The sequence below is a fragment of the Rhamphochromis sp. 'chilingali' genome (assembly GCF_963969265.1).
Source record: "Rhamphochromis sp. 'chilingali' genome assembly, chromosome: 6".
NCBI lineage: Eukaryota > Metazoa > Chordata > Actinopteri > Cichliformes > Cichlidae > Rhamphochromis > Rhamphochromis sp. 'chilingali'.
In genome coordinates, this window is record NC_137933.1 from 15664513 (window position 1) to 15676784 (window position 12272).

General features: G+C 38.1%; 2 protein-coding genes across 3 annotated transcripts; one reads left to right on the plus strand and one right to left on the minus strand.

The window, feature by feature from the left end:
* Window positions 1-1223: 1223 nt before the first annotated feature.
* pcnp (PEST proteolytic signal containing nuclear protein) lies at window positions 1224-4119 on the minus strand. Of its 2 annotated transcripts, none has more exons than XM_080884842.1 (5): window positions 4013-4119; window positions 3200-3426; window positions 2414-2488; window positions 2264-2319; window positions 1224-2177 (listed from the first exon to the last, which is right to left on the minus strand). In XM_080884842.1, exons 1-5 carry the CDS (start codon window positions 4056-4058, stop codon window positions 2066-2068), a joined length of 516 nt encoding a protein of 171 aa, XP_080740968.1. In that variant the 5' UTR covers window positions 4059-4119; the 3' UTR covers window positions 1224-2065. The 2 variants fall into 2 exon arrangements, with proteins under 2 accessions (XP_080740968.1, XP_080740967.1); XM_080884841.1 differs by having other exon boundaries at window positions 3200-3429; window positions 4013-4097.
* On the plus strand, window positions 4087-11547 carry stk16 (serine/threonine kinase 16). Its single transcript, XM_080884840.1, has 8 exons — window positions 4087-4193; window positions 4564-4689; window positions 5668-5887; window positions 5971-6104; window positions 7337-7424; window positions 7993-8121; window positions 8240-8361; window positions 9768-11547. Exons 2-8 carry the CDS (start codon window positions 4604-4606, stop codon window positions 9904-9906), a joined length of 918 nt encoding a protein of 305 aa, XP_080740966.1. The 5' UTR covers window positions 4087-4193; window positions 4564-4603; the 3' UTR covers window positions 9907-11547.
* Window positions 11548-12272: the final 725 nt, after the last annotated feature.

Below are 12272 nucleotides of genomic sequence, written 5' to 3' on the forward strand. Positions count from 1 at the left end.
AGCTCACAGTTTATCATTCATATTTATTTTCTGAGCGTCTGCAATAAAAAAATAAATTCTTCCTGGCTTTAATAATGTATTTTGATTCTCAAGGTCAGAACAAAAACACACGTTAAGGAAATTTCCATGACACAGATGTAGATTCATAGCTATCATTTTAACATTTTGGGAGGGAAAAAAGGGTGAGTCACCTCCTATACTATAGGGCTGGGTATCGCCCCTATTTCTAGAATCAATTCGATTCTTTTTCATAATCTCACGATTCGATTCGATTCAGTCAATTTTGACTAAGTCAGAAATATTATAAGTCTGATCAATTGTCAGTACTGACACCTATAAGACTTTATCAGAGGTGTGAGCATCACAGCAGATGCCTTTGTGTCAAAGTAACTGAGGATAAAACACAGAAAAACATGAAGGAGATTTTCCTGGCCTGGCTTTAAAGCAGATAACCTTAAAAATATTCTGCAGTAGAACAAAAACCGAAAAAAAAAAAAACATGAATCAGCATACGATCATTACCTAATGCTGCTGAAGTGAAGCAGAGCAATGTTAGAGGTTTTATTAGAGACACAGCTAAGCGTTTTGCAATTTGGCATAATTTAAAAAAATTTACATTTCTTTGGTATTGAACATAAAAAAATGAGGCTTTCTTGTTGGATGTCTCTTTTTTTTTTTTTAAACCAGTCTACCGCTGTAAACGACAGTAGACTGGTGGGTAATAAGCAAACGAATGCAGAAAAAAAAGAGATTTGAGATGAGAAACTGTTCTTGAAAAACACAGAGAGAGAAAGCTGTGTAGGAAGTGTGATGTTATTGTGGTAGAAGCCAAAAAAAGCAAAAGTAAGAGGAAATTCACAATGATGTTTATGTGAAGCGAAATGTGAAGCATAGTTTGGATCTTCTTTTGCTGCTGGTTCAGTCAATTTTGGATGGAGAGTGACACAATCTGCAGCATCAGGATCTGTGAGCTGTCAGCTTTCAGCCCCAACGGCGTGTACGTGCCATCGGGTGAGAAATGAATCGATGTCGCTTTATTCAAGGTGAAATTGATTTTAATTGGAAAATCGATTATCGAAACTCAGCCCTACTATACTATAGTCACCTCCTATACTGACTTTATTAGTGTCCGTGAGTATGTACCTGGTTTCACATGTTACAAAGACTGACTTATAAATACACACTTTAAAAAAGGAAATATTTAATGGAAACAGATTTCAGCATAACGTTGATTGAATTTATTAGGGGACGTTAACAGAACACTCAACCCACAGAAATTCAAAGTTCATATTTCTCATTAAGATGGATTTCCCCCAGACTGTAAAGCACAATGTATATCAGTGAGGTGCAACTTAAAATGGGCCTGATTAACATATCAACAGCACTGTTACCCGCACCCTGGTATCCACATCATGCCGCATTCAGTCTGGGTTTCACACAGAGGTCAACTACAGACATATTAGTTTTGGACATAAAAATGAAATCAGACATATTTCTACAGTAATTAGCCTGAATGGGTAAAAGAAAGCAAGCATAACATAAACACTGAGGTGGCACAGCCGGTGAAAACCAAGGATCTGGAACTGACAAACTCATGCCATGTCTAGTGTACTTCACACTCAAGACAGCATAGGTCTCACACTCTGATTTGTGGCATTTTAAAAATAAAACACTGTGGCACTCCTATTTACATTTTTACACAGAAATTAAGCAAGCAGCACACTTGCTCACCAGCTTTGGAGAGGAGCAAAGGAAAATGTGGGGCGTAAGGTGAGAGTTTTGTTTTTTTCATTAACCTGAAAAAGCAAATACAATTGTAGCCATCATACTGGGGAATTTCTTTTCATCACCAGTTCACACCTTTTACACAGAGGTCAACCAGTATTTCAAAGTGGAAACAAATTCAGTCACAATCAAAGCAGGCTTAAAGTATTCATCATCACAGACCCACAGAGAAGTTGGAAAAACTAGGACTCTAATGACTAATTATCTGAGCCTTCACTGATATTTAACATGGTTAACCTATACAAAATTAGCTAGTAGTGACAAAATTTGCTGTAGTTATTTACAAGTTTTCTGCTTGGGACTTGAGCTTCCTTTCCCAAAGCTTTTGATGATCGGAAAATCCCTGTTTGCCCTTGTTGAAGGAATTAGGTCCTGCAGATGTTGGCGTTTCCCTAAAAAGGTGACAGAAGTAAAGAAATTAAAGATTTCAAAGCTGACCACAGAAGCCAAGTGCAAAATTGTAAAGTACAGTCTGTACCTCCCAATGTTCTTCATCCTCATCTTTGCTTCTGGAGGCATCTCCTCAGGTTCACTCTACATGACAAAAGAAAGTTAATATCAGCCTCTGAACATCTACTGTTCAAGCATTTTTTGTGATCGTGACATGCCTGCATGCACAGACACTTACATCATCATCTTCGTTAAAAACAGACGCTAGGCCCAGCTTTTTTGCAGGAAGTGATGGCGCAGTCTCTTTGGGCTTCTAAAAACAGGTTGGGGGACATGACAATTAGGAAAACAAAATAAAACACCACAACTTAGCATCAAGCATCACACCTCCATGCTCAGAAATCACAATCCTTCCTTCAGCTTCTGAATTATAGCAGTGAATAAAGAAGTTTATGTAACAACACAGAAGGTCAACGTGAAACTGACCTCTGATATTTTGGATATTACCAACACCAACATGCATATGAACACATTCATAAAATGGAGAAAATAGGGATGAAATGTGTTTTGTGAGGCAACCGTCATAGTGATGGCTGATCATCCAAAACTAGTCATTTGATTCTTATGGTCTATTGACTGTTAATGACAATTTTGAAGAACTTCACTCAAGGTAATAAATTGCGATTGCAGTCACAGTGTCTTTTGGAAGCATAAACACAGCAACATGCAAATCTTGAATGAGGTAAATTCCTTATTCTTTCAACACCTTTCACACTGGTGGCCAGATTCAAATGACATGTCTTTTTAAAACTTTTAAAAACTTCACTACTACTTTTTAAAAACTCTTTAGGACTTTTCTGAGCAGTGTGCCATGATCATTTACAATCCCATGCTCTAACTTTTATGCTATTCAGAGACTGTGTACAACAATTTCATGGGTGTTACAACACCCATTATATTAATAGGGTACAGATTTTTAAATAACAGCGTTGCACAGTGTTAGTCTACAGTCTCACATACTCACCGGTGCTCCCAGTTTAATAGATATGGGGTTTGTTTTCTTCCCCAATTGACTGCTCATGCTGAAGCCTATTTTGGAGACTTTGGTTGGTGCTGGTGGGTCTGCTGAAGACTCGTCTTCATCTTCGTGGGTGAGATGCTGGGATGTGCGTTTGACTGCGGTCCCTTCTCCCCCCACAGTGCTACAAGAGACAGGCTTAGTTTTCACTCTGCCTCCCTCCTCCTGCGGCCCTGCTTGAGGCAAGACAACTCACCAAGGTGAACAACTGTTTCCTGGGCGTTATTAAATCCATCATCTTTACCTGTATGGCTAGCCATTAATGAAGCAACGAAACATAAGTACCACTCTACCATTTAATTTGGTGCTTTATCAATCCACGTGACGACTGTGTGCGTAGTAAGTCGCAACCTTATCAGAATTTGGTGTTTGAAGCACTCTACATGATGTATAAGACCAGGTAACCCCAAGCTAAGATGCCAGCGCTAACTAGCATTAGTTAGCTAATAGCACACCAGCTATTCCGGCGAGTTATGAAGCTAAAAACAAAACAGTGGACTGTAGTAAAGAGTGATGCCTTTGGCTTATCAACTGTTAATTAATAGTACATCTGACACGCACCTAAATAGGTTAACGTCAACACAATATTAACTGCTAACTTGTCATTAGCAAGCTTATCTACTTAGCATGAAGTTGTCTTAAGACACCTTCTGCTAACGTCTCTTCTTAGTTTTAATAAACAGGGGGCATATCAAGCTAACACTGACTACTTTATATTTTTCAACCATATTATACACTATAAAACAGCACACATATCACCTCTGTCGTCGGTGTTACCCCTCCTTTTACGCTCGTTATCCGCCATTTTTTTCTCCACTCAATTTCACCGCTAGTCGTCTTCTGGCGCTGTTAGCAGTACAACCCTCCCACTCTGATAATAGAAGAAGAGGAAAATGGACGTAGCAATATGACAGCGAGCTAACCTGGTAAACAGAAACTGGTAAGAATAAGGAACTTAACGAGTTTAATCGCATAGCGTGTTATTTATAGCTTGTAGGTATTTAGGTAAAGCTACAGGTCGACTTGAGTTAATATTAAAAGTTGACCCTAATGTGAAATATTACCTGTTGTAGCTTTGCTATCCTCAGCTATGCTACGTGTTAATGTAATGCTGTGTTGGCTAACATTTATGTTACAGTTCATTAGCGCTGTAAGACCCAGTGTGTTTTATATACACGGCCGATATCTTTTAGATTACTTCCAGTAACGGTTATTTTACATAGTTAACACAATTGATAGACTTTATGCATTTCTGTCACCCTTGGATAACTTTCTGTCTTTTGTTGTTTGTTTGTTTTTTAAATTCCCAGTCCCTTTAAAAGCTTGCCCTAAGACAATGTACCAGTCAAGATGGGACAGACAATGTGCGTATGCTCCCGTGCCTCCATCACCATTGATAACAAAAAGTATTATTTTGTCCAGAAGCTCGACGAAGGGTAAGAAAACATTTTCACACTGTATGACTTTAACTACGCAGAAGTATATCATAAGATTTTATATTTGTCACCAAATCCTAAATTAGAAAAAGAAACAAATGAATAATTAATCCTCTAAGAGTTATCCCGATGTAGCTCATTACTGTGACCTTCATTCATGAGTCTCATAGCTGCACTTGGTGACCGCATCTCAACTTACTGGGAACATGGGCACTGGTTGTTAGTTTGTAAACAGATCCTATACACTCTCTTTGTTATTTTATTTTATTAACAGGGACGAATCAAGTTTATAACCTCAGATATGCTGGGAAATCATAAGGCAATGAAAGATGGATTAATGCATTGTTGATTATTAAAACTTTTTGGCTCCAGTTTCTTCTTTTACCTGTTCCCTTTTAGGATAACAGTGGTTATCTCCCTTTGTCTCACCTTAGCCATAGTCTTCCTCTGTCACACAAACCCTTTGTATATCCTCCTTCACTACATCCATGAGTCTTCTCTGTGGCCTTCCTCTTTTCCTGCTGTCTGACACATATCTACTATCCCTCCTCTGTGCATGTCCAAACAATCTTTGTTTTCTACCTGTGTTTCCAAAGCCGTCCCTCTGATCTACTTATTTCTAATCCTGTCTAATCAGGTCACTCCCAGTGAAAATCTTAGCATCTTCAACTCTGCCCACTCTTTGTTTTTATTTTGTTTCTTTTTGTGGGTGTTTTTTTTTGGGGGGGGGGGCAGTATCACAGGCTCCAAGCCATACATCATAGCAGGTTTCACTACCATCTTGCAAACCTTAACTTTGATTAATTTGCTATCCTTTTGTCATAAATCCCCCTGATAGTTGTCTCAACAAACTCCAACCCACTACATGCACACTTTTCTTCACCTCCTTTGTTCAAACCAAAGCAAGTATGTATGGCATGTCACTGTTCCTTTCCTTTTAAGTCAGTTTTGCATTGATAAACCTTTTTCTCTTTTCAGTGGGTTCAGTTTCGTTGATCTGGTTGAAGGGGTAAAGGATGGGCACTTCTATGCCCTGAAGAGAATCCTATGTCATGACCGTGAGGGTCGCCAGGAGGCTCAGACAGAGGTGGAGATGCACCAGATGTTTAACCATCCCAACGTCTTGAGCCTGGTTGCACATTCCTTTGTTGATCATGGAGGCAAGACTGAAGCCCGGCTACTTCTGCCATATATGAGAGTAAGTTTTTGCAGCAGTTATCATTAGCATAATCTTGAGAGAAATGATCTTGGTCTGATATGCTTGCGTGCTTATGCAAACAGAAAGGCAGTCTGTGGTCTGTTCTGGAGAAGCTGAGAGACAAGGGGAGCTCAATGCCTGAAAAACAAATTTTGCAAATCTTTCGTGGTATCTGCTCTGGACTCAAGGCCATTCACGACAAAGGCTATGCACACAGGTAATCCCTAACCATCTGAGATGTTGAATGAGAAACTATATGAAAAAAAGAATAAACATCATTGTGCTGTTATGCATTATTTGATTAAAACTTTAATCTTACTTCCGATCTGTTTATTTTTGACTTGGGGTATGCAGTTTTTCAGCAGCAGTGCATGGTGGTGCAGAAATGACAAGCGAGTGCACTACATGCATATCATGTTTCACACATTTCAAAAGAAATACCAGATTATTTTGCCATATTCAGATTCATTACTCCCATAAAGGGGGGAAATCCATAATTTTTATCTTTTAGAAAGCTCCACAATACTTATGCATTTAGAAACAAAAACATTATTTCACCACTTAAATAAGTTGAACCAGTTGTGTGTCTTGCAGCTCATTGCCATATTGTCTTTATTGATGGTCAGCTGCAAATAGCTTGACCACATTCCAACAAACATATGGGACAAACACAGTGTTTGTGTGGGTCAAAGTGGGACACGTTTACAATGCTGGGACGTGTTCAAATGCAATATATTTGAACGTAACCTTTTAAACTTTCTTGCCAACTTACTAAATAGTTGTCAGTAGCATCTGTATATCTCATATCTGACAATTTTAGTAATTTTTAACAAGTTATGGCACATGCACACAGACGATGTCACTTCACAGAATAATTGTTCTTGTGCAAAATGTAAAAATAACTTTAGAAAAACAAATTTCTCACTATATACTACCTTTTCATTTTCTGTGTTGTAGTTTCTATCATTTTCACAAAAATTTGCAAAGCTTCTTACTTTTTGGTAATTTGGAACTTTAGCCTGACTAATGTTATACCCAATGTGACTATGCTAAAAATACTTCCCTTCATACACATTGACTAAAAGCCAGGCTTTAGAAAAGTGCATGTATTGAAGAACCAGTCAAAATGTAGCACATTGTCTCAAGATTATTTGTCTAAATAGTTGTACTTCTTTTGAAAAACAAACTAAAGGTAGTTTGGTTATCATCAAAATGGCAATTTCAGCTCGAGTGACCAGATGTTCCTCTTTATGTGGGACTGCACAGCATTTTTACTTCTTGTCCAACGTCCCACAGCTTACCCGAGTGACTGGTTGTTGCCAGATGGTCAGCAACAGGCCTCCAGGCATGAGTGACTGATGCAACAGTCAACCTGCTTTTGTGTTTTTTGTTTTTAACCCGACAGAGTTGTCTACATCTAAATGCCTGCTGTGTGCTATAATTTGACAGAGACATAAAGCCCACAAATGTGCTTCTTGATGAGGATGACAGGCCAGTTCTGATGGACCTTGGCTCAATGAACCGTGCCAGGATTGAGGTAAAATCCAGGGTCTAAGAAGGATTTTTAAGATTTGTGACTTTATGGGTTTTTTTGTGGAAAAAAAGACTTAGTTTAACTGAAGCCTGAGGTGAGACTGGTCACCACAGCATTTTTGTGCTCTGAATGTGTAAGAACAAAGTGCCGTCCTCACTACTTTTTTTGTGTTTGTTTATACTGAAAAGTAATTTTCAGGCTTTTATTTAATTGAATTCAATTCAATTTTATTGAATTTAAATGTTGCTGAGCTCCACCACTAGATGGCAGAGTAGTGAAGCTCATATTTAGGTTATACAGCTAAATGTCTGGGTTTTGTCTTTAGTTTCTCAGGACACAGCTGTTTTCTTTCTAGATTTTCTTTTTTTTTCTTTTTAAACATAATTGACTGTGTAATGAGCAATGTCACATGTGACTTTTAACATTTCCATAGCTTTTATTGTTAGATTTGCTTTTTGTATGTCTCTGAAACTACTTTGTGGTTCTTTAACACATCCATCCAACGTCTTACCGCTAGAGCCCCTAAACTACTTAACCCACAATGGATTTAATAAAAATGACTTCATTGCAGGTAAAAGGATCCAGAGAAGCCATGACCATACAGGACTGGGCCGCCCAGCGGTGCACCATTTCGTACAGGGCTCCTGAACTCTTCAATGTTGAGAGCCACTGCATTATAGATGAGCGCACTGATATCTGGGTAAAGCTGTGTAGACCTTTTTCCTCTTGGCTTGTCTGTGTTGCGTATGTTTGTTCTCAGTAAATGTCACTCACAGATGAAACCTCTTTCTTGTGCTTTGCTGTCCCCACCGTTCCAGTCACTTGGCTGTGTGCTTTACTGTATGATGATGTTGGAAGGGCCGTACGATCTGATATTTCAGAAGGGAGACAGTGTTGCTCTGGCTGTCCAGAATCCAGTATCCATCCCTCCCTCTTGCAGGTCAGTCTTCAGGCTGTAGCTTGAAAGTTTCCTATTTATTTAAATGTTTGTGTTACTGCTTTGCAGAGTAGTAGGAAAAAACAGTTGTTTTGAATTGAGAAGCCCTGGAGAATAAAAGCATGTTCCAGTTCAAATGGCGTGCAACTGATTTTAGGACCGATAGTAACAGGAATAGGTACCTTACCAAGATTTTTGTATGCTTGAATTTTCTTTGGTACTGTTCAGTTAAGCTAACACAACACTGACCTCTCAAATGTAGTACAAAAAAACTAAGTTTAGTTTCTCTTTCATTTTTTAAAAAAAAAGCTATGTGGCTGTGAGCCTGGCTACACCCTGGAAACCTTTTCACTGTTAATAAAAATTGTGCATGCTTAACACCGCACATGCTTTACAGTGCGGTGTAGAAGTCTTAAGCTACCCCTCCTTTCATCATATTTTCATAGGAAGGAAAAGGTATTGCAGTTCTTTGAAGTTCTTTCAAAAGTTTGAAAGTCAAGATTTGGTATCACCACCTTTTATTCTTCAACACAGCTTGAACTCTCTTAGACAAGCTTTCTGTCATTTTTTTAAAAGTAGTCTTCAGGAATAGTTTTTCAGTAATGTTGAAGTTTGAGCTTTAGGATCATTTACATGCTGAAAAATGAAGCAGTTGCCAACCAGATGCTTTCCTCATGGCACTGTATGGTGTATCTAACCTCACTTTTCTGTGTTGATAATTTCACAAATGTTGTTCTCCAACACCACTGGTTGAAATGCAGCCCCGAATCATGATAGAGCCTCCACCATGCGTCATAGATTGGTGTGGACACTCTATTGTACCTCTCACCTGTACTTCTCCAAACACACTGACTAAGATTTGAACCACAGTTATCAAATCTGGATTAATCACCCAATAAGACCTGTTCCTACTGATTTTCAGTCCAGTTCTTGTGTAATTTGGTCACCCTGAACATTTTCTCCATGTTTATTCCCTTCTTTAACAATGGCTTCTTGACAGCCATCCTTCCCCAAAGACCGTTTCTGATTAGGCTTCAGTGAACACTTTTTTTTTTTCTTTTTTGAAGTTTGAACTAAAGTTGTGACATGCTGCTCTTAACAAAGTGCCTAAAATAACCATTTAGAATGGGTTCTGTGCCGAGTTGTCTGTTATCTATAGACACTAGTTCATCCTTTGAGTTAGGTGCCTTTTTCTGCTTGAATCATTCATATGTCAGTGTGAAGTTGCTTAACAAACAAAAAAGATTCCTCTGAAAATGCTCGGTACAAGGACTGGACTGAAAATGAGTGAAAAAAGCTTACAAGAAATTCTGACTCCTTGGAACCAAAATCTAAAGAAGCGAGGGGGTAACTCAAGACCTTTGACAGCACTGTATCAAACCTAAAGTTGGTATTTGTCTTGTACCCAGATACTCAGAGGGTCTGCAGATGCTGCTGAGCTCCATAATGGTGTCAAATCCTCAGGAGAGACCGAACATCAACTGGGTTCTTGATCAAGTACAGGACCTGCAGAGTCGCAGCCCAAACACCGAAACCAACATGGTCTGATCCTGCACAGTGAACCAAATGTGTGGTCATGTAGACCTTTGAAAGGAACATCTTAGTTCCAGGTTAAAATTCTTTGATTTATTTATTGACTCTAATATACCAATTTTCACTCATCTTGGGGAGCTTGGCATGAGTTTAGTTTGAATGTTCCAGTTCAGTTTGGGTATCACAAAACATTTGTATAGTCCTCCTAAAGCTCTGAAGAATCAGAGAAGCCTTACATGTAATTACACCCAGAAGCCAATTATGGCTGAGGCTATGTGCATCTGATAATGAAGTGGGTCTGTTTTGTAATCTCAACGTTCTTCCAAGAGTAGAATAAAGAGGACACCACTCTGTCAATTCAGTTTGAGGCTGGAACTAGCAGGGTGGAATTTTAGTTTGGGACTATGATGAGGGCAACAGGCTAGCTTTATTACTCTATATGAAGGTTAAAATCGGTGTACATTAACTTAAAATTCAGTTATGAAGAAAAGCTGCCTAGCTACTGGCTGTGGCCTTACAAAATAAGCATATTTCTATAATAATACTTTAAGATATTCAACTTTTTGTTTTCTCAGTTATAGTGTGGTTGTTTTTTGTTTTCTTAATGACAATGGTGTAAAGATAAAAGATAAACATAAAAGCTTTGCCAAAATTTCCTGTGAGTGAAAGCTGCCCCAGATGACATTCCCTAGCAAGAAGGAATATGTTCCACTTTCTTTCTTTCTTTTTCCCCCTTTAATTCCTTATTATTCCTTATTATGTGTAACACTTAGTTACACGTGTGTACCGTAATCGTCAGCTTTCTCGTTTTAGCAGAGATGGAGAAAAGAGGCAGGAGTCTCCTCGTCTGCATTTCTCCACATATTCAATTACTTGCACACACAAAAAAGAAAAGAGAATGATTGGAGATGTCAGGTTCTAATGTTACAACGGTAAATTCAAATTTTAATGACACTGAGGAATCACTTCATGGCATGCTTGTCATCAAAATTGCAATTTTATGTGACCTTATAGGGTTGGTTTTTGTTTTGTTTTTATTAAACTTCACTTTTCACTGTATTGTGTTTTAACAGTTAAATATTTTCCATTCCAGCTATGTTTGTGTTGAATCCTGCGTTTTCACTCATGAGTGATTAGTTTGACACTTTTGTTTTCTCAGGGTACGCAAACATCCCAAAGGGTCTGATGGTGTTTCTCATTAGACCCTAATGATACTTTTTAAATGGTTACTAGACACAGTAAATTTTTAGGCGTTTTAAATTTCATTTTTGGCTGTCCTGCAGTGATGAAGTACATTATAATAAAACTAAGAAGTCCAGTTAATTGTTGGTATGTACTGGAACAGTAATTAACACAGCATTTAACTGTATCACCACCTCCTACTAAGCCTGTCTATGTAAACTGACTATGAACTTCTGTGTGGCTGTTAATGGCGCACAAACTGGCTTGATGCCTGCAGTAAGAAATCTCTCCTGTATTACAGACACAGTGGTGAAGATCACGGATGAGTGTGTTATTTGATTTTGTAAAATCCTTTTGAAGTTGTGTTTATTCACTGTCAAGTAAAAGGATAAATGTGGTAAATATGTACTGTAGCACTATGTACACAGTTTTTAATATACTTGTGAAATAAAATGGCATCGTGGCATTTTAAAAGTAGTCTGTCAAATAAATTATGTGAATCTGTGTTTAAGTATAGTTACCGCTACGACACATCGCCCAATTTAAAAAAACAAACAAAAAAAGCATTCTGAAAGCATTAATTAGTTGGTTAAACTTCATAAATTCAACCTAGGGGATCATCAGATATTTGCATTTCAATTGTTTTGATAACCTGATGTTTTGTGATGCAGCATCAATTTGCAGCCTATAAAATTTTATTTGTAAATGTGATATTATGGTGGATGATCAATCACAATTCGCAGATAATAGTAATTTATGATGTACAGAAAGCAAGTTATCAATTTCCGTGTCATTAGTTGGCTCTACAAATTAATGAGAATTAAAATTAGTTTGCTTACAAACAGTCTCCTCCAGTAAAAGGTTAATCTCGTTCACCACCAAATTAAAGTGTGTGTGAGTTTAGGAGTGTTATGTGATCATGTGGTCAGTAGTAACCATGGACACAAAAAGCATGAAAATACGTGAATGTATCAGCATGTCATAGCATTGATTACATATTACTGATGAAAGCCCCAACCCTGCCTAATTAATGTGAGAGTCAACCACTCCCTCCATGATCATCACCACCTAACACGACACCAGTGGTATGCACTGTGTGGCAAAGCAATATTTTAAGTTCTTCCTTTATCATTTTTGCATGCGTAATTTTATCAGCAGTATGTTAACGTCTTTGCTAAATGGTTTGAATCTCATTTTGA

Coding starts and splice junctions, on each gene's coding strand:
- stk16 (XM_080884840.1), top strand. CDS start 4,604: ATGGGACAGACAATGTGCGTATGCTCCCGTGCCTCCATCACCATTGAT. Junction 5,888..5,970: donor TACTTCTGCCATATATGAGA/GTAAGTTTTTGC, acceptor TTATGCAAACAG/AAAGGCAGTCTGTGGTCTGT. Junction 7,425..7,992: donor TGAACCGTGCCAGGATTGAG/GTAAAATCCAGG, acceptor ACTTCATTGCAG/GTAAAAGGATCCAGAGAAGC.
- pcnp (XM_080884841.1), bottom strand. CDS start 4,058: ATGGCGGATAACGAGCGTAAAAGGAGGGGTAACACCGACGACAGAG. Junction 3,430..4,012: donor GGGTAACACCGACGACAGAG/GTGATATGTGTG, acceptor TCTTGCCTCAAG/CAGGGCCGCAGGAGGAGGGA. Junction 2,489..3,199: donor CTATTAAACTGGGAGCACCG/GTGAGTATGTGA, acceptor ACCTGTTTTTAG/AAGCCCAAAGAGACTGCGCC.